This window comes from Acanthochromis polyacanthus, chromosome 9, assembly GCF_021347895.1.
Source record: "Acanthochromis polyacanthus isolate Apoly-LR-REF ecotype Palm Island chromosome 9, KAUST_Apoly_ChrSc, whole genome shotgun sequence".
In the NCBI taxonomy this organism is placed as follows: domain Eukaryota; kingdom Metazoa; phylum Chordata; class Actinopteri; family Pomacentridae; genus Acanthochromis; species Acanthochromis polyacanthus.
The window spans coordinates 33,879,465-33,901,232 of record NC_067121.1 but is presented as its reverse complement, the minus strand read 5'-3'; the positions used below and the strand labels follow the sequence as shown (position 1 = coordinate 33,901,232).

Below are 21,768 nucleotides of genomic sequence, written 5' to 3'. Positions count from 1 at the left end.
TGAGGATTCGGTGCATAGGTGTCACTTAGCCCTGACTCAAGAAGAAAGTGAAACATAGAGTTATACAGAGGGGGCATGCGGCAGTTTTCTGAATCTTCCCGAGTCTGAACCTGATACACACAGCACACGTGTGTCCTGTGCAATGTGTGCATGTCTGCTTAAGCTGATCGCATGTGATATTGCTTTACAAATTGAAAGGGAAGAGGCACACTATAAATAAATCTGGGCTATGTGGTATCGTAATACTTCTTCGCTGGTCTCAGCACACACACGTATGTGACACACCCCTCTTTTCTGTAACAAGACGTCTTAGCCTTTACAGTAATAAAGCAGAAAGATCTAAGATAAGTGAAGGGGATAAAAGATGCAGAGTGTGTGGAGATGTTAGGTGGTCGGCTGAAAAATCTCTGTTATGGTTTACTGTGTTACTGTAGTCCTCTAACAAAAGGACAAGCTAGAGAGGCTCAAAATGAAAGTTGAAAGTGTGTTAGCCTAAATGATAAAAAGAAAAATTTTAAAAAGTCAGCCAGCTGAAGCATGTGTGGATTAAGTGAATAAACTGAATCATAAAAAAAATGCTTCATCCAGACATCACAGTTGACGATTTTATGCTTTCAAATGTACTGCAATTACTTTGCTGTTACCTTTTTACAATCTGCAGATCTTGAACCTCTAAATGTGTCACTTTTCTGCAAAAAAAACAAAACAAATACTGATGTCACAGGAGGTGTTGATCGAACAGACATGCTGTGACATCACAATAAAGTGAAGCAAAAGGTGCACCAACAATTTTCAGCCTTTCATCCCTCATTGCTGATTTTCCTTTTGATGTACAGAAAACTAGTTTTCAATCATCCATATTAATGGTCAATTTATGCAGGCTGCACTGTAGCTCACAGCATTGTTTTGTCCCAAACTCAAGAATTAACAGTTATGGCACAATTTCATATCAGGTGTTTAACTGTTGAAGTGACGCCATTGTGTTTCAAAAAGGTCAAAGGTCACATCTGGACAGATGTGGATGTAAACTTGACTAGTTGGTAGATGCATACAGCGGCGAGGCAGTAGCTCTAGTACTACATCAATCTTAGGAATATGGATCTGCTTTAATTCTTGTTTTATCAGTTCACCACACATTAACATCCAGTGTCCATGATATGCTGCTGTATAAATGATTTAATACAGAAAACATGGCGTTGCAGACTATGAATATGCTTCTTTCTGTATTGCTTTATTGGAGGCGTGAGCCTCCTCGAACAGACCGCCAATACTTAAACATATTGTAACACTTGATTTACTTCAAAATAGAAAAAATTGCCAATAGTGCTTTATTCTGTAGTGGTCACTTGTGTGCTGTCTCTGGCAGAACTGATAGTCACTTCCACTGTAATCACTAGTTCACTGCTGATTGAACTTTCATTGAGTTGAATCATTTCCTTTTTTGTCATCATGAATGCAACCAAATTTGTAATATTTCTAAAAAAAAAAAAAAGGTGGACAGCACCTGTATGATGCCAGCAGTAGTTACCTCTGCTGGCCAGTAGATGACTCTGTGATCTACAGCTGCACACCGATCAGCCATGAGATTATGACCACTGACAGGTGAAGTGAATAGCATGCGACTTTGCATGTTTTAACACTTTATTTTGCAAAGAAATTAACACATTCTTGCCATCTGCAGATTACACTTTAAAGAAAAGAGCCTTTATTTGTCACGTTGAAATAAAACAGAATAAAATGTTCCCTCTCCAGACTTTTCAGTAGAGCCTGGAAGTTTGCCTGATCTCAGACCAGCTCTGTGTCCCAGCAGGACCATACATTCATCATGCCTGTTTGCCTGCAGTGGGAAAACAAAATATATGTAAATATAAGTAAACGGAGTGCGAGATCTCTCTGTGGCTGTAGATGAAACGTCCTCGCAGTTGGCCTAATGACCACTCTTTCAATTTTACAGGTGGCGCTATGGAGCCATTTTGCCACACGTGCACAGCTCCCATAAAATAAAAAAAAATTTCGCCAGTCCTGATGTGCATACAAAGTTTGACACGTTTGGGGGTGTGTTTAGGCCGCCAAAGTGGAGTTTGAAAAGAAGGGAAACGAGTGAAGAAGAAGAAAAAGAAACCCTGGGGTTACAATAGGGTCCTTCGGCACCGTCAGTGCACGGACCCTAATAATAAACTTATATCCCTCCCATAGACATATACATACATATATATGTCTATGATCCCTCCATCCTGTTCAGAGGGGGGCGGGGCTATATTGTAGCTCCTCCGAGGGCGGTGCTAAGCAGCTAACGCTTTCATAACACCACATTAAGTACATTTTTCTGGATGAGTGAAATCGAAATTGTTTGGCTGAAGAGGAACCGAAGATTGCAACAAGCAGCTGTACCTCCTGCGGTACATTAAACGGAGGCAAAGGTCAGACTTCTCAATGTCATTATATACTAGCACCTGCTAACTAGCTACTTCATGTTAGCTAGCAGCCAGTGACGTTCAGATGTCTGAGCGAGATTTAGGAAGGCTGTGGTCGCTAAAACTAATAAAACCACAAACAATCCTGCATCTAAACCAACGCTGCTGTCTGTAGTTACTGCTCGAAGTCATTGTACACCAAGTAAATGTTTTTACAGTAGTTTGTAAGTTAATTTCTAGCTGGTCTCAGATGATGCAGGACCATTGGTGGATAACAGATACAGTCGAACTGCTCTCCTGTTAGTTTGACCACTTTAAGTCACATCTCTGTCCTGACAGATGTAAAGAATCAGAGCAGTATCATGTTAACGATACAGTCAGTAACCTTTGGTCATGTTTAATCATTACATAAGCAGCTGAGTAGTCGATTAATCATTTGTCATGAGTGTGCTAAAGTGACGCATGTCTCACAGCAACACTCCCAAACTAAACACTAACTTCACACTGATATAAAACAGAGGAAAGCAGAAATCATTTGGGGCCATATTGCAGGAACTGGAACCAGGAAATGCAAAGTGACATAACTGATAATTGTCATGTTTGTTGTTCTTTAATCTAAAGATCTTTCACTTATCCCTTATGCTCTGATTAAAAAAAAGATCAAATATTTGATAAATTCCAATAATACTTTGCATGTTTTAACAGATGGCTTCAGCTCTGGCCAACAGAGCGATGGGAGCCATTGTAGGATCAGCTGTAGCAGATGCAGCAGGTAATAACAATTATAACACCGTGCCATGCTGTTGTGTTTTAGTGTCTCTTGTGCAGTAGATTAAAATATAAAGGGAATTTTTTTCTTTGTACTCACTTTTTTAATAGTACTCAAAAAGTCACATAAATACAATTTTCAGGGGGTTTCTCTTCTTTCCTTTAGTCTTTTCATTCTCATGCCCTGTAACAAGCTTTTTTTTTTTTGCTCAAGTGACTTTTCTATTATTATCTTTTTCAATTATTATTATTATTTTTTATTCATCCTTTATTTAACCGGGTTGATCCCGTTGAGATACAATGACCTCTTTTTCAAGGAAAGTCTGACCAAGACAGCAGTCTGAGAAACATAATAAACAACACCAACTCACTCAACAAAACTAATGAAATAAAAGAAAATGCATGCTAGATACAAGCACATAATTAACAATTTACAATAAAACAACAGCAAGTTTGATAAGTATGGAATAAATTTCCTATCATAATTCAAGAGCATTTTAAATTGACTTGAGGGCAGCATTTATCGATTTCATTCTCAGATTTCGTGATATTGTCTCTCAGAACTCTGTTCTCGCACTCAAATTTGCTCTGCGCATGCTCAAACTGTGTCCTCACACTCGGTTTCTTGCGCTCAAACTCAAACTCTTCCTCTTGCTCTAACAGAACTTCTGCTCACGGATCTCTGCTCTGCTCTCGGATTTTTTGTGTATCAACGCTGTCAACCAATAGAAGGCCGGCTAGCATTGACCAATCACATTATCCGCGTTCGCTGTTTTTCAGAGGAGCGTAGCATGAGGGCGTGCACTCTTTAAACAGATTTTATCCACTCCCTACCTTCGTGGTTGTAATAAATGTGATTTCTTGAGCAGGTGGTCAGTGAGAGCAAGAGGAAGAGTTTGAGTTTGAGCGCAAGAAATCTGCGCGAGCAGCATCAACCGAGTGCGAGGACACAGTTTGAGCACACGGAGAGCAAATTTGAGCGTGAGAGCAAAGTTCTGAGAGACAATATCACGGATTCTGAGAATGAAATCGATAAATGCTGCCCTCAAATCAATTTAAAATGCTCTTGAATTATTATAGGAAATTTATTCCATAGATAAGTAGCTGCTATATAATCTTTCATACAGTTTTTACATTGTATGAAATCAGTAATTAGTTATTCATTGAGGTTGAACCAGTGCTTTAAAATGTTCTCTGCCTTTTGCTCATGTATATTTATCATCACAGCTTGCCAATAAATACTGAGCCACATCTTTTTGTGATCAGAATTAAATTGTCTGTATAATCAACCCCTGCAGCACAGCCCCTCCACTGGGTGTACGACCTTCAGAAGTTGCAGGGGATTTTGGATGAGAATCCAAACCCTGAATTTCGCCCTGAGTCCGCCAACCCTTTCTACCGGATGCAGACGGGGAAGCAGAGCTGCTATGGAGATCAGGCATATGTGCTGCTGGAGTCTCTGTCTGAATGTGGAGGTAGGCTGTTATCTTCAACTTATTTATTGCCTGAAGGACAACTTGAAATTTAATACCCGATTAATAAAATGTCATTTTACAAAACCAGGTTAGGTTTAGGCTGATCTCTGGTCAGGATAGACAGTGTTGATCAAAATCTCGTTAACCACTTGCGTTACAAATGTGAAGGTGTCTGACTTTACTTGTTTAAGTTTGTCTGTGTCTGAGCTGTTTGGCCTTTCTCACCAGGTTTGAAAGTTGATGATCTAACGCAGCGTACGTTGAAATTCTTTGGACCAGGATCAGAGTATGACACACCTATCAATGATCCTTACAGAGATAGATCAGGTAAGTGAGCTTCCCATTAGATGTGGATGAAGGTCTTTAATGTTTCTGATGGGTGTTGTAATTCTGTTTATATTAGGGCCAAGACCTCAGCTTCCCATCGAGGGACCATGGAGACAAGCAAGTCTGAAGAGCTTCCTGAAGAATGTGGATGCAGGAAAGGAGGAGACAGGTACAGCTCCTGTTTTTATTCTCAGTTTGACATTTTGAAGAGAAACAACTCTAACCAGTGTGTTGTGTTCACCGCAGGCTGTGAGACCGACTGTCAGATTGATGGAATCGCTAAACTGGCCCCAATAGTGGCTTTTTATGCAGGACATCCTGACATGCTGGAAAAGGTTGAGCAGGCGATTCGTGTCACCCAGAACAACGATGAATGTGTGGCAGAGACTCTGGCAGCTGCAAGGTTAGTTCATCTGCTAGATACACTAGGAGGCTTTAACCTATTATTCTAATTGTGTTTCATTTTTAACTGCTCAGTCTGAGATTTGAGACAACTGATAAATAAGAAAAGTTTTACTTGCAAGGCATAGCTGGAAATTACACATGGTAGTTATGGAAGTTCTGTGATGTTGAGAGAAGAATGAGGCCGACTCAGAGGCATGGCTCAGTGGGTAGAGTGGCCGCCTTGCAACCGAAGGATTGCCGGTTTGATCCTCGGCCCATCGTGCTGGTGTCGAGGTGTCCCTGAGCAAGACATCTAACCCCTAATTGCTCCTGGGGGGTTGTGGTTAGCGCCTTGCATGGCAGCTTCCGCCATCAGTGTGTGAATGTGTGTGTGAATAGGTGAATGTGACGTATCATGTAAAGCGCTTTGGATAAAAGCGCTATATAAATACAACCATTTACCATTTATCACAGACATAACATTAGCTCCCTCATGGAGTGCAGTATGCCACATATGATAAATGTAACACCCTACATCTGTGTTTTCCCTGTTATCTGTGTCTGGATAAGGTGTCTGTCTGTTGCATTTTAAAACCTGAGGCTGTAAATTCTAAACTGCCAACTTCAGACTTCCAGCTTTGAAAGCAACAAAGTGTGAATCTCACAATGTTTAGAGAAAGAAACGGCATACAGATGGGGAATAAAGTATAATATATCATTCATTTAAAAGTGACTCATTTTCTCAGGTTTCTGGAGCATTTCATCCTGAATGGTCCGGATCCAAAAGCGCTGGACGTGGTGCTCAGTCAGCTCAGTGACCCGAACAGAAAGCAGCCTCAGGATCTGGACAAAGCAGTCATTGGTATGTGAGGCCTGCAGCATTGTTACTTCTGTGTGTTAAAGTCATGGGACTGAGTCATGGGATTTAAAGCTTCCAAACCTTAATGTAGTAAAAAGCTACAGTATTTTTAATATGAACAGACTTTAGCATGACCTGTTACTGCATTCCTCACCATGAAGATAAAGAAACATCTCTAGTAGACTGGATTACTGTAATGGTACTTTAACAGAACTTATCAAAAAGAGCAGCTTCAGCTCATCCAGAACACTGCTGTTGGAGTTTAGCTGTTATGCTGCAAACAAGTGGAACAAACTTCCAGTGGAGATTAAACTTTCACCAAATGTAGACACTTTTAAATCCAGGTTAAAAACATTTCTTTTCTCATACGGCGATGAATGAAATCTGCACGATATCTTTTAGCTATCTGCACCTCACTGTAGTGCTCTTAATGTTTTATGTAAAGAACTTTGAATTGTCTCGGACATGAAGGGTGCTATACAAAGAAACTTGCCTTGCCTTTTATGTTATTGTTTGCCTGTCCTGTTCCATTTGACTCATTCTTCTTTTCTGTCTCATTTCAGGCCACATTCATCAGGTGAAGGAGAATTTGTCCAAGACCCCGAAGGAGCTGATCCCCACTGTGTTTCCAAACACATGAGGTACCTTTATTAAGCTCTTTCGTCACTAGAGTGAAGCTCTAATAAGTAAAGACTGCTAACAGAGAACTGAGCTGTGAATTATTTGTCAGACCAGCTGAAATGCCTTCATGTCGTTCACATCTGGTGCTGATGTTGTTTCAGGTTTGCCGGGTGCGTTCCAAGCAGCGCTGCATGGAGTCCTGACAGCTAAGCAGTACGAGGCGGCTGTCAGAGACAACATGAGCTGTGGGGGATGTACCTGCAGCAGAGGATCCTTTATTGGAGCGTGTCTTGGGGCTCAGGTGCGACCAGTAGCTCATCTAACATTATGTTCACTGTCATAATAGTATTCTATGTCTGATGATTTAGTAAATATTTTTGTTCTCCTAGATTGGGCTTGAAGGAATCCCATCTTCCTGGACGTCCAAAACTCTGCGATACAATTCAGTGTTGGAGCATGCCAAGAAGATTACCAAACATCACCAGTAATTTCCAGCACTGTAATGAATTTTACAGTGTTGAACAACTGAGAACGTCCTGAAAAGCAGTTGAGCTTTTACAGAACCGTGAATGAAGGTTCTTGTCTAAACGTCTGGATGGCAGGAACTGGATGTTTTTGTTTCTGTTCAAGTTAAACATGTTGGTTCAGATGTTCTATGTCTAAATCCTGCTTTCTGCTACTTAGTTGAGCTTATAATGTCTGAACAGTTATTGTAAAGCTCATCATTATGAAATAAAACCAGTAATTTTGGAGCAACCTTTTGTCTAAAGAATATTATTTATATTCACAGTACATGCATCCGTTTACTTTTCTGATTTAGAGCCAAATAAAGGACAGAAATGACAAATTAATAATAATTTACACATTAGCAGAAACATCCATCAAAAACTACAAGTTGTATTTAGTCTTCATAAATGTCAGGATGAAGATGAGAGTAAAAATGGTCAGTCAATGAAACGGGACAAGTTATTTACCTTTTTTATGTCATGTGCTCCTATAATTCACACAAATCTGTCTTTAATTCACTTTACAATCAAAAGATGAGAAAACAGCTCTTTCAAGCCAGCTGAGATAGCTCTATTCACAGCTCTGATACTGTAAAACAAGAATACAGTTTCAGTAGTGCATTGTAGATATGCTGTTGGGCTGAAACTCAAAACTTTCTGCAATGTAAATTGTTGAATATAAAATTATTTTTGGTCCATATTTTACTGTTAAAGAGTTTAAATTCCTCTTTGTTTGCATTTTGGCCAAAGTTGGTAATGAGAATAGATTTCTAATTTCTGTGTTTTTCTTTGGAATTTTAAGGTTTTGGCAACCTGAGAGGAGTTTACAAAAAAATCTGAATATCTTATCGGCTACTTGCTACTTTACATGTCAGAATCTGTTTTATTGCAGAGCAACAGTAAACACTAACATGCAGATTTTTTTTAAAAAAGTATACTAAAATCTTACCAAATAACGTATAAGTTAAGTATTTTATACTACTATTTCACACAGACGAGAGAGGACTTCAGCAATTTGATCTTCATTTTGAAAATACAATTTTTAAACACTTGAATCAACTTAAAAAGTAAATATGAAAAGTAATTTTACATATTTTATATGTGGTTTTATGTTCTGAAGGACCCACTGGTATACCTAAATGAGTATATTACGCTATAAACGAAAAATAACATCAATCAATCATGTATACATTCACACTAATATTTTCTGTCCGAAAACGCGAACACAAAGATTGTTCTTCTGCAGCCGCCGTAGTTGTTTCTGACGCACACTGGAGCACCTGGGACTCAAACATGGCCGGTAAAGGAGGAAAACAAAGTCGTTCGGGCTCCGGCCTTTCGGGTAGAAAGGGTGCAGGCGAGCAGGAGGAAGAGGAGCAGCCGCTGCAGGCCGTTTTAGTCGCAGACAGCTTCAACCGGAGGTTTTTCCCGGTGACGAAAGACCAACCGCGGGTAGGCAGCGAGCTAAGCTAACAGGGATGCTAACGATCGCTAACTTGTGTCCACGCTGTAAACAGTGACAGAGCTGCGCTGATGAATGCTGTTAACACTTCTAATCAAATTACAATTAAGCATGTTGTTGTTGTGTTTGTACAGTTATTGGGATGATCTTTCTCCCAAGTCTGTTCTGTCAAGTCACTCTATCTGCTAACGTGATCTGGCACTTCTCACTGATGACAGGCGTTGCTGCCGTTGGGTAACATCGCTATGATCGACTACACCCTGGAGTTCCTCACTTCCACCGGGGTCCAGGAGACATTTGTCTTCTGCTGCTGGATGTCCAGTAAAATAAAGGCACACTTGCTGTGAGTTTCATGAGTTCTCTGTGTGGAGCTTCTTCTGAGCTCAGGGACAGACTTTAACCTGAACATTGTGTCTTCTAGGAAATCCAAGTGGTGTCGACCCACCTCCCCGAACACTGTCCACATCATCACCTCAGAACTGTACCGCTCCCTGGGGGATGTGCTCAGGGATGTGGATGCAAAGTCCCTGGTGCGCTCTGACTTTGTGCTGGTTTACGGAGATGTGGTGTCCAATGTTGATGTCAGTGAGGCACTTCAAGAGCACAGGTAAGAGATCCTCTCATCTGCTCATATAAGCTTATGGGGAGCCTTTTTTATGTTGTTAGATGAAGTGATCAGTCACATATGTGAAGTGTCAAGGATAGCATGTTCCTACACCTTCCCTCTCCCTCAGATCCTCCTCTTCTATTCACCTGTTTGTTCCCTCCCCCTGTCTCACCACACCATCAGTTGCTCTACTCCCAGTTTCTGAAACTCATTGCCCCCAACTGAGAAACATGGACTCATTCTTCCATTTCAAATAACAGCTCAGAACACATCTGTTCAAAGCTGCATATTCCATCTGATGCAAATTGCCCTGTCTCTGTTGTTTTCAATGTGTAGTGTGTATATGTGGAAATGTTTGTTTGTCCTTGAGTGCCAAGAAAGGTGCCTTCAAATAAATGTTATTATTACAGTTACTGTGTTGATTGTGTTATTGCAGGTATTTGTTAATTAACTGTGACAGATCATCTGTCTTCATCGTTAATATTGTGTGTATGATAGGCCAACAAACATTTTTCCTCTCCCTGCCTTTCTTTATTCCATTGAATTTACGAATAGAATTGCGTCTAAATTGTGAATCGTTTTTTCTTCTGTTTGTTTTCTGGAATTTTGCTTTACTATGAGTGGAGTAAATGTAAATGTATGAAATGAAAAGTCCGTGACTCCCAGTGCTGCGTTTTGTGTGCTTTAGGCATCGTCGAAAGATGGACAAGAACATCTCGGTGATGACGATGATCTTTAAGGAATCCTCACCGGGTCACAGGTCTCGCTGTGAGGAAGATGACGTCGTTGTAGCCGTGGAAAGCAAGAGTCAGCAGATTTTACACTATCAGAAGACACAAGGGCTGAAGAAGCTACAGTTTCCTATGGTAACCTCTAGTTTCTGTGGTACTTTCTGTCTTTTTTTTGTGCACATTTAGGGTTTGGCTGAGTGAAAACAGCGACACTTGTTTGTGTTTCCAGAACATTTTCCACAGTGGAAGTGATGAATTTGAAATCAGACATGACCTGTTGGACTGTCACATCAGCATCTGCTCCCCACAGGTCAGTTTAGTACAGACAGAAAAGATTTTTAACTCAATATTAATGGCAGCAGTAACATTTTTGTTTCATTCTTTCAGGTTGCTGAGCTCTTCACTGACAACTTTGACTACCAATCTAGGAATGACTTTGTCAGAGGGATATTAGTCAATGAAGAGGTACTATGCACTCACAGTTATTTCTTATATATATTTGAAGCTTGTTATGCTCCATTCAGGCCATAATTTATTGTCCTTGTTTAGATCCTGGGTAATCAGATCCACATGCACGTCACCAAGAATGGTTATGGCGTCCGAGTGTCCAACTTGCTCATGTATGATTCGGTGTCGTCGGACCTGGTGAGGCGATGGGTTTACCCGCTCACCCCTGAGGCAAACTTCACGGACCAGGAGGGACGCAGCTGCACGTACTCTCGCCACAACGTCTATCGGGGCTCTGGAGTCAGCCTCGGCCACGGCAGCCAGATGGAGGAGAACGTTCTCATCGGCTGTGACACCAGCATCGGCGCCAACTGCTACATCTCCAACAGCGTCATCGGTAACAACTGTACCATAGGTGAGCTCAAAGTCCAAGTGTAAAATCTTGCATTGTGTGTGTTTGTAAGTGGGCTTTTAGAAGTGGAGTTAACATTTTTTTTATTTTATGACAACAGGTGATAATGTAGTTCTGGACCACGCCTACATCTGGAATAACGTTCACATTGCCAGTAATGTGAAGATCAACCAGTCTGTGGTCTGCGACAAGGCTGAGGTCAAAGAGGACGTGACTCTGAACAAACAGTGTGTCCTGGCATATAATGTAAGCTACGAACGTGTTGTCATCTTTTATATCCAGATTGTAAATGGCACAACAAATACTGTGATGTATGTGTCAGCATGCTTGCAGAGTGACTTTCCATGTTAAAGATGTTCATAGCAGCCTTCACGGTCACTGACTTGAACTTATTTTGAAAGCTCTGTTTTGCGTTATTGTTCGTTTGGCAGCAAAATCTGTCATTTTTAGTTTTCTGGGCGATATACACCGCCCGGCCAAGAAAAAAGTCCCACACTCTAATATTATGTTGGACCGCCTTTAGCTTTGAATATGGCACTCACTGGCTGTGGCGTCATTTCGATGAGCTTCTGCAATATCACAGCATTTATTTCTGTCCAGGGATGCATTCATTTTTCACCAAGATCTTATATTGACGATGAGAGTCGGACAAAGTCTTCCCCAGCACATCCCAAAATTTGAAATAAAATTTTCTACAGATTTTGTTAAAAAAGAAAGAAAAACCACAACTATCATGTAGCGAAAATCTGATGACTCATTTTTACTGCTCATCATTCACTTCTGCACTCAAAATATCATGTCAGCAGACAGTTATAAGCTGGACTACTTCTTGTCTTTTATCATTGCGAGGTTGTTTCAGTGAGATAATTACCATCTTTACTAAATAAATACATCAACATTTTGTTGCCATTATTCCAATTGTTGATACAGATGGGACACTTCTGCCTTGTACAAATAGCATTTTACTTGATTTCATTTGTGAAATCAGTGACATAGATGAGTCAAAACTGTCTGTAAACACTCTTTAGTAGTAAGACACTGTGTGAATGTGTCCCCTACATCGCTCTTTGTAAAATCTGATCTCGGCAGTGATCCTCTTGAATAGTGGCTTCAGATATGAGGTTAAAATTGCAGCTTCTCCAGGTTTTAATTTGTAGTGAATTGTTCCCCAGGTGGTGATTGGACCAAGCATTGATCTACCAGAAGGTACCGTGGTGTCTATGCACCATCCAGAGGAGGAGGAGGAAGAAGACGATGATGAATTCCTCAGTGACGATGCCGAGGTCGGTCAGAGTAAAGACAAAACCAAACAAAAAGGTGCGTATTTATAATTCATGTGCTGTGAAATGGCTGCTTGTGTTTCAGTCAGTTACTCATATTTTTTTTCTTCTGTCGTCCAGTTTTCAACCCTGCTGAGGTCGGTGCAGCGGGAAAAGGCTACATCTGGAAGGCCAGCAGTCTGGACGACACGGAGGATGAGGAGCTGTCTCAGTGTCTCTGGGGTACGACAACGGCTTGGTTCAGTTTATCATTGAGTTAGTAGAACTGTTTTAACTTTAACTGCTTTTGTTTCATGTTCACCAGGTTTGGTTTTGAACCCAGATCCTGAGAGCGACAGTGAGGACAGTGAACCTGATGGTCCCGACGATCCGGTGATTCCCTCCCCTGAGATGGACGATGTCAAAGGTAAGAGAAGACGTTATTTCCCTTAGTCTGAATCGCCGGACGTAGAATGTGGGTACAAGTCACTGCTCACTTCAGCTGGCATTCTCCCACTTCTGCTCACTTTCTTACTACGAGAAACTACAGCCACCACCTCTGGGCAGCGACCTACCACAATGAAAATTCCAAATTTTGTGGTGGATTTCGATCGTGCAGCACTGCTAGGACTTTCAGTAGATGACTCATTTTAGTACTATAAGCATAGGATTAGTATTACCTCAGGACCAATGGTGATTTATAATAATTGCGGAGGAGGTCGGTGATCTTAATCCCGTGAGAATGCGTCATGTCTGTAATTTGTAAAAATTCCATTGCAAATTACCTACCATATTTCACCAAACACCTTCGTCCTGTGATGATACTAGTCCCGTGCGAATCTGCATCTCAGTGATTGGGGGATATTTTAGTTGTTTTTCTACTTCTTTCCCGGTTGAATTATGGAGGCTGCGGTAGAAATGATTGACAGCATTTTAGGTGCAAATGCAGGAGCAGGCCTCTGGACCATTCACTGAAACGACAAAATCAGATCAACAAGAAGAGGGAAATTTTGGAAGATATGTGTTCTTCAAACGGTTCCGCTCATAATGACTGTGATTGGTTTAAAGAAATACAAACAAACCAGACTGTTTTTCCTCCTATAGCAGAATGACAGTCGTGCAGTCGGACTATTGTGTCCTGCAGAATAGCGAGATTACGTGCTCGTGTAACAGTATTACTGCCCTCTACTGGCCAAAGAGACTAAGCACAGACAGGAAGTGATCTTTTCGTGGGATTTTTACTTGAATAAATGAATAAACTCTCCTGAGCTGACAGCGTTGCTTGTTTCGCCCAGTAGTATTTGTACAAACTGTTGGTTGATGTGCGACTTACTGCTTGATTCCTGTTGTGCAGTCTTCCAGATGGAGGTACTCGGGACTCTGCAGAGAGGTTTGGAGGAGAACATCGGCTGTGACAACCTCGTGCTTGAGATCAATTCTCTGAAGTAAGGAGGAACTTGCTCCCAGTTCTGTTGCTCCTCTTTGCAGTGATTGTTGTTAAAGTCCTATGCGTAACAGACTGGCATTTTTTTCCCACCATTTGTGTGGTTTGTGCAAAATGCATGACGTATTTTTGAACTTGAAAACATCCAATCAACACATTTTTTATTAGATATAAAACATGATGAATCCATCCAGCTAAAGTCATTCACAACTTCAATCTAAAGGGCAAAATATGATGCAAGTTCAAAAACATAAATTTCTACAGAGGAGTTTTCTAGCGATAAAATGGCATTAAGAAGCGTTAAATTTGATTGGCTGATTTCTGCAGAAACTCTGAAAACATCTGCAATCCAGTGGGCCTGACTTTCCTCAAAGCATCTTCACGTTCTTTAGTGAGGAAAAAAAAAGTAAGCTACAAATGTTTTTCCCTGTTCTTTCTCCAGGTACGCCTACAATATCAGCCTGAAGGAGGTGATGCAGATTCTAACCAGAGTGGTGCTGGAGTACCCGTTCCAGCAGCAGGGCCCAAATCTCACCCCTTCACAATACGTCGCTCTGCTCCTGCCGGTGAATAACGTAGCGTAGCATTCGTAGCATAGATTCTTTTTATCCTCACAGCCCATTTCTGGTACTGTAGATTTGACAAAGACACGGCAGAGAAAACAAATATACTAATATTTAGTTTTCTCATGCTTCTTTGTACCGATCTCAGTTATTGAAGAAATGGGCTCCGGTGTTTAAGAACTATGTGAAGAGAGCTCAGGACCATCTCGACTGTCTGTCTGCCTTTGAGGAACACTTTCTGGAGCAGGAGAGCCACTGGGCTGCAATGGTGAAGGTCAGGATCAGTCTAGTACCGCACACACTCAGCAGTCTGGTAAAACGTATACATTCTGAGAGGATCCTGAAGTCTAGTGTAATCTTTCCAGAGCTGGACTTAGCCTGGACGGTTGTTAAAGCTGCATTGTTTGTACCCCAGGTCCTGATGAACATGTACCAGCTGGAGATCCTGGAGGAGGAATTGATCCTGCGATGGTTCTCTCAGGGAGCCACCACAGACAAAAGCAGACAGCTTCGTAAGAACCAGGGGGTAGGTACTAAATGAGCAGCAGCACGAAGGACATGAGGCAAATGTGTAATTAAGATTTTAAGTTTAAAATGATCCCAGTGCCAACTTCACATTGATCAGAAGAACGGGCACAGTGCAGTGGGTTAGTTTATAGCAACTTTCAAACATTCGAGCAGTTCTAGGATTTTATTTTGAGAAGGATCCGGTCGTATGTGGTGTTACTTTCTGCAGTCGACGTTATGTCAAGGAGAAGATAGGTAAGTGTCATCTGTGTGCTGTAATGGACTGAAAGGAGACATGCCATTAACCCATGTTCCCCCTTTTAGTTTAAAATACAACAATTTATGATAAGCTAGCAGAAGAGGGGGTAGTGCCGTTAAAAAATGCAAATTAACAAGAAACAGACTTGTTGATACTGTACTGATTCTTCCATATGTAGAAATTCCGATGTTGCACTGATTCCACTGGATTACATCCATTCATATTTGGAAAAATAATGATATTGCCCAGATTCTTTTATGTGGGATATATAAAAATACTAATACTGCACAAATTCTTCCTGCTTTAAAAAATGGATCAGGAAAAAGTAATTATGGTGATGCATAAGAAAAGAATGAAGTATGTTTAAATAAAATAGAAATGTCATTATTGTGGTTTGTTAGTGTTGCAATGTTACTGTGTTTGTGTTTTATTGGGTTTTTGTGGTTCAGTCAGTCTAGTTCGTTTAAGTGTTACGCTGTCAGAGCCGTGAGTGTGAAGCGTGTTTGATGACTTCCTGCCACATCTGTTAGTGCCACACTCTGTCAAAATAAAAGCATCTGTATTCATTTGTAGAAAAAAGCATTTGTAGAGTGATTTAAAGGCAGACATAGTTTTTCCAGTGTTGTTCTTTAACGCAGCTCACCTCAATAATAAATATATAAAAATACCTGTATACTGCAAAATCCCCGGATATAGCCAAAAATCCACAAAAGTAAGAAAGCGAAAAGTGAACCGTGATATGGCAAGGGACCACTGTATATTCAGTTACATCATGTATTTAATTATACAGCTAAAGAGCATAATAGTTTCAATGTGAACTGTGTAGAAAAGAGGCAGCTCACTCTGAACTGAGCTTGTTTTGCAGCGGTGTGTTTGAGGAAACCCACGAGGGTTCGTTGTCACGGCCTCAACTCGTAGATCTGGATTTTTTCCCGTTCTTCCAGATCAGAAAAATTTCTAAACTTTATGATTCACTTCAATGAACTGCAGTTGTTCTCTTAAGTATACCTGCACCTCCAGCACCAAAACTATCAATAAGGCAGAGTTTCTGACAGCGTTGTTTGCTTCTGTTTTTATCCAACAGCTTCAGAAGTTCATCCAGTGGTTGGAAGAAGCTGAGGAGTCTTCAGAAGAGGACGGAGAATAAATATTACTCAGCTCAAGCATGGACAAAGTCAACTTTTTAGCTCTTGTGCGACTAAAGAAGCAGCTTTCTGCCTCCACTAACCATCAGGATCTGCTCTGTAGAGCTGAAAATGACAGATTTTTATCACGGTCACGTTAAGGCTGAGTGCTGTGAACATCTAAATAAAGACGAGAGACCCTCGCTCTGCTTGGACTGAAACATCTCTATCAGGCTTTTTTTTTTTTGTCCACAACACAAAATGCATCACTCAAAATGAAACTGCTGCTTTTATTACTTATAAAGTTGCAAGACTAAATCCACCACCTTAAAAAATGATTGTGTACAGTTTTCTCAGATACATACTGAACACTGATTGTGCGTACGTAAAAAAAATAGTCCAAATACACTCCAAAATGCAGTCTTAATCACAGTGAAGCTGGATTTCAAGTTCAACTTGGAACACTTACAGAGATGGAACAACAATTCTGTAAGTTCCTTTATCAGACTCAGTAAAAGCAAAGATCAGAACAAAAGCTCGGCTGGATGTGTGACGCTACATCATGCCCTAAACTTTCAAATTAAAGAAAATGTACAATCACATTACAAAAATAACATGTTCCCTTGATCACAGTTCTTTCATCTCACACCACAGACTTCTCACAACATTTCAGGCTCAGGGATGGAAGAAGAAATGATTTAGTGACAGGATAGAAGCTACATGATCAGATTTATATGATTTTGTATGTGTAAGCAATCTGGATTTAAACTCAATTCAAGCCTCTCTAAGCAGGCTGTCTGCAGACCGTCTTATCTTTGTCAAACTAAACTGACAGAACAGTAGCAATTGCAGATCTTTAAGAAGGTGCATCAAGTTCAGCAGCTTAGAGGCACAAAATACATTTTAGAAAGCAGCAATGTAGAAAGTATGTAAGTGCTTTAGTTTCTGAGTTGGTTTTCCTCATTTGCTCTTGTGTGTTCTCATTTGTTGTCTTTTTTAAACATTTTTTTTAAATCAATGTCATGGTCTAAAATGTCAATGTTTTCAGAAAAGCTGCTTTCTACTTTGTAAATTTATGTCTTCAGTTTCCCTGATGTCCAAAAAAGGCTTAGATACAGTTTGACAAGATGCTGCCTGTGAGAGCAAATGAATCAGACTGGCATTAAGACGGTTTTCTAGAATCTCCTGAGGCTGCGTTTGGTCACCTCAAGGCAGCGATGCAGCTTTTCCAGCTGACAAACCTGCAGGATCCTCCTCCATTGGTCTACTTGGATCTGTCGTCGCGTCTCCCCAGTAAGTCGTAAATGACGCCAGCGAGAACAGCAGCTCCTGTGAGGCCTGTAACAGCAGTCAGTGTCTTCCACATGCTGGCCGTTGCCTCATGTCTTTCCATGAAGCTCCGGTGATTTCCAGGCACCAGGACGAAGGATCGGCCGTCCTGGGGGGCCCGAAGCCTCATCACCTCGCCTCCCTCCAGCACCACCTCCCCAAACCCGGTCAGGGTGCTTCCTACTCGTAGCAGCTCCTCGCTCTCCTCCATCGCCACAGGTTTCTCCCCACTCAGGCCCTGCAGCGCCACGTTCGCCAAATTCTTCTCAGCCGGTCGCACTTTGTGGTAAACCCTCTCCAGGTAGCACCCAGAGGCCTCCAGGGGATTCTGCACCTTCACATAGAAGTCAGTGATGTAGGCTCCGGGGCTGATCAGACTGAAAGGCACAGAGTTGCTGGTCTCTCTTCTGTTCATTGTCCGTGAGTTCCTGCAAGAAGAACAGTTATTAACCGACTAGTAGATTCGTAAATGACCATTTTTTGTGCTTATTTAGCTGCATGTACCACGTCCTGGTGAGAGAGTTCCAGTATTTCCAGTGTTCCTGCACTGCGATCTTCTGAACCACACCGAAGGATCGAGGGACAAACTTGCTGGCCAAAGGCTCCCCGTCCGCCTGGACCAGACCTAGAAACAGACGTGCAGCAAACTGTAAATAGTCTTAAATCGATCCCCTTCATTTAAATGCTAAGTTTCTACACGTGGCGGTACCTTCAACAGCAACATACTGGAGCCGCCTGTGGGGAGTTGCTTTCAGTACTTTGACCAAATGCTGATCTGGTCTGAAAATGGGGATTTCCTAAACCGGAAAAAAAGTTTAAATGAATAAAATCATTCAACCTTTATTGAAATTCTGAATACACTGACATACAAAAGTCTCCTCTGCAATGTAACGGAATAAGAAAATGAAAGATGGAGACACACAAATAAGACATGTGCATAACAATAACATAAAAATAAAACTAAAAAAAAAAGACTGAGTACAGTATTTTAAATTTAAAAACAATGTCAGTAAAAACATCAAATTACTCGCAAATTGTGGAAAAAGTAATGAAAACTGTCCAAAAAATACTTGAAATGTCTCAAAAAAAAAAAAGTTTGAAATGGTACAAAAGTTGTTCAGAATGCCTCAGATTTGTCCAAAAATTTTTGAAATCAAACTGAAAAATGAGTCAAATGACATGAAAGTTGTCCCAAATGACTCAAAAAAATATGTTCAAAAAGTCTTAAAAACTGTCTGGATTTTTAGCGTTTTGGTTTTAGATGCTGCAGATGATAAAAAAAAAAAAAAAAAAAAAAACATCAGAGGAAAGTTTACAGAAACAAAAAATCTAAACATCTGATCGATTACTGAACAAAAGAATCTAGCAAAAAGACTTGATCTGAGGATAAAAAGTGAGTCGAGCTTTAGATGGTTCTGCATGTTGTTACCCGTTTCATTGAGTAAAACTGGATTGTACAAGTTTACAGTCTCCAGCTGCTTTTATCTTGATGATCAGTCATTATAACGTGCAAATACACTGAACTTTGTCTGTGCTTACAGCAAAAGTCTGTCTTTGTGAAACTTTAACATTTATTTTTTTCCCCTTGAAAAAGTTTACAATTTAGATACAAAACTAATAGGCTGTTAAAATATATATATACACACACACACACACACACACACACACATATATATATATATATATATATATATATATATATATATATATATAATTAATGGATGAGGTAAGGTAAAGATATTATCTCTCTTCCAGTTACCCTTTAATGAGTTCAAGTCACCGAGCAGGTAAAATAATGAAGAGACATGAGTGTCATTTTAAAACCTGACTTCATAAAATCAGTTTTACCTGTACTGTAATGCTGTCATTTTAATGTGTTTGCTAGATGATCCTAAAACTGCACTTTAAGTTTATAGCAATGAGGTACTTGCCTTTAGCTTGTCTAATTCTTTCTTCTTCTCCTGGTATAAATGATAAAACAGGCCGGAGAAGGCAAAGCTGGAGCCGACACCGATCAGAACCAGAGGGTTTACAGGGAGGTCACTCATTTCTGTGTCTGTACAGAAAAAACGAACATAAATACTGTAAAGAAAACAAAGTGAACTGCAAACAGCTGCAGTCGGTGAGGAAGTCCGACATGTTTCTTTATTACTGTCTCAATAAACTGCCTCGTAATTACTTTAAAGACATACAAGACAAACTACACTTACCAGTTCAAATGAAACCTGTCAAACATGCCTGGTTCAGTGAAAAGAATCGAAAACAAAAGCTTCAGTCGTATTCACTTCCTGTTTTACCATGTTACGTCACGTTTCATCAACCAATGGGATGTAAGCAACGGCAGTCGCGTTTACACTTTTTGACCAGCAGGTGGCAGCAGAGCGACAAAAGCTCAGTGGCCACTTTATTAGGAACAGAGTGACTCTAATCCATAGACTGTATATAAAGTCAGTGTTTTAATCCCAGGGTGTCAAACTCATTTTTGTTCAGGGGCCACATACACCACAATTTGATCTAAAGTGGGTCGGACTTATAAAATCAAAACATAATAATCTATAAATAACCACAGCTCCAAATCTTTCTTTTGTTTTAGTGCAAAAAAAGTGCATTCTGAAAATGTTCACATTGAAGGAATTATCGTTTTTTTATAATCATCATAAACAACCTGAAATTTCTTAAGAAAAATAAGTTCAATTTCAACTATATTATGCCTCAGTTTATCATTCACACATTACAGCTTACAGATCACAGAGTGTCTACAAAGGAACAAAACATTTAATCACAGGTATCTGGAACTGGGTGATATAGTATTTTGTTTTATGAGCAAACAAGACACAAAGTGACTAAAAAATGAGACAAATGACACTAAACAAAACAAAAAATGACAAATAATTTGACAAAAAAGTTACCAAGCGACAAAAAATGGACAAACCACAAAAAGAAAACAAAAAATTACACAAATGACAAGAACAAAAATGACAGAAGTGAGAAACAAAATGTCAAAAAAGTAGGCAAACAACACAAACGAGACAAAAAACACAAAACAACACAAACGATACACAAAGCAACGAATAAAGCAAAATACAACATTACAAAAACAAGGCAAAAAAACACAAGTGAGACAAAAAAGAAACACAAAACAAAAAAAGCAAGAAACAAAACGACCAAAACATGAGACAAACAACAAAAATCAGATAAAAAAACAACAAAAACGAGACACAAAACAACAAAAGAACAAGCAATCTAAACCAAGAGGTTGGAAAGGTTTTATTTGAACAGGAAATAAGAATTCTTTAACAGGTTCTTCTCGTGGAAAACTGCATACTTTTACATCCGAAAATGCTTCAAAAGGTTAAAAATCCCATTGTACCTGAACTGCTCACAACTCGTGGCCGTATATCCCACAGATGTGGTGCTTTACTTTGTATGAACTCAGATTACCGTGAAATAACTCATGTTTGACTTCTGCTTCAGACCAGATCCAAGGACAACAGAGGACAACAGTCACTTCTCAGCAGCACAGCGTTTACTACAACTCGTTGCCATGGTGACGCTGATTGATGCCGCCAATCTTAATGATGCAGTCCTGACGCTGATGATTTGCAGGTCAGAGACTTCAGCATGATACTAGTGTTTAGTACAGGATTCATGAGTCTGTGTAGCTGTAATGTCTTCATCCACTTAATCCAATACTTTATAAAAGATGAAGAAAGCCTAAAAGCCTGGTAGCTGTATAATTAGCCGAAAAAGACTACATCGTTTATAATAATTTAGAGCAGAAATGTCGTTTTCTTCCCTCCAAACCTGCTCTTTAACAAATGTTTCTGGAAAATTACAGTAAAATACCTGCAGCTCCAATATTTTACTATATTTTTACAGTTTTGCAATTATATTTATTTAAACACTTAATTGATTCCAGCACGGTGGAGTAGTGGTTATCACTTTCGCCTTGCAGCAAGAAAATCCCCGGTTCAAATCCCGGCCTGGGGTGATTGTGATTGCGATTGTTTGTCTGTATATGTAGCCCTGCAACAGACTGGCGACCTGTCCAGGGTGTCCCCTTCCTTCGCCCGAGTCAGCTGGGATAGACTCCAGCACCCCCCACAACCCCAGTGAGGATAAAGCGGTGTATAGAGGATGGATGGATGATTCCAGCACTCTACAGGAGTTAACTGTTTAGTACTATCACTGTAAATATTCTCATTTTTGTAGTTTTGTGCCTTGTTTGTGTTGTTTACTGTCTGTCTCTGTAACAGTGTGTTCTTTTTGT

The 21,768-nt window shown here is 40.2% G+C and overlaps 3 protein-coding genes across 3 annotated transcripts; 2 read left to right on the top strand and 1 right to left on the bottom strand.

The window, feature by feature from the left end:
- Positions 1 to 2,243: 2,243 nt before the first annotated feature.
- Positions 2,244 to 7,604, top strand: LOC110953252 (crystallin J1A-like). Its single transcript, XM_022197160.2, has 10 exons — positions 2,244 to 2,420; positions 3,120 to 3,186; positions 4,481 to 4,657; positions 4,886 to 4,984; positions 5,061 to 5,153; positions 5,231 to 5,387; positions 6,115 to 6,230; positions 6,791 to 6,868; positions 7,010 to 7,149; positions 7,238 to 7,604. Exons 2-10 carry the CDS (start codon positions 3,120 to 3,122, stop codon positions 7,334 to 7,336), a joined length of 1,026 nt encoding a protein of 341 aa, XP_022052852.1. The 5' UTR covers positions 2,244 to 2,420; the 3' UTR covers positions 7,337 to 7,604.
- Positions 7,605 to 8,600: 996 nt separating this feature from the next.
- eif2b5 (eukaryotic translation initiation factor 2B, subunit 5 epsilon) lies at positions 8,601 to 16,390 on the top strand. Its single transcript, XM_022197156.2, has 16 exons — positions 8,601 to 8,806; positions 9,035 to 9,159; positions 9,238 to 9,423; positions 10,112 to 10,289; positions 10,384 to 10,464; positions 10,542 to 10,619; positions 10,704 to 11,016; positions 11,114 to 11,259; positions 12,186 to 12,330; positions 12,414 to 12,515; positions 12,598 to 12,699; positions 13,627 to 13,717; positions 14,159 to 14,282; positions 14,428 to 14,553; positions 14,695 to 14,805; positions 16,130 to 16,390. The coding sequence occupies exons 1-16, from the start codon at positions 8,648 to 8,650 to the stop codon at positions 16,190 to 16,192; spliced, it is 2,130 nt and encodes a 709-aa protein (XP_022052848.1). The 5' UTR covers positions 8,601 to 8,647; the 3' UTR covers positions 16,193 to 16,390.
- A 49-nt stretch (positions 16,391 to 16,439) lies between these two features.
- On the bottom strand, positions 16,440 to 19,816 carry LOC110953251 (mitochondrial ubiquitin ligase activator of nfkb 1-A). The gene is made up of 5 exons (XM_022197157.2): positions 19,709 to 19,816; positions 19,430 to 19,554; positions 18,208 to 18,295; positions 18,003 to 18,123; positions 16,440 to 17,926 (listed from the first exon to the last, which is right to left on the bottom strand). Exons 2-5 carry the CDS (start codon positions 19,544 to 19,546, stop codon positions 17,434 to 17,436), a joined length of 819 nt encoding a protein of 272 aa, XP_022052849.1. The 5' UTR covers positions 19,547 to 19,554; positions 19,709 to 19,816; the 3' UTR covers positions 16,440 to 17,433.
- Positions 19,817 to 21,768: the final 1,952 nt, after the last annotated feature.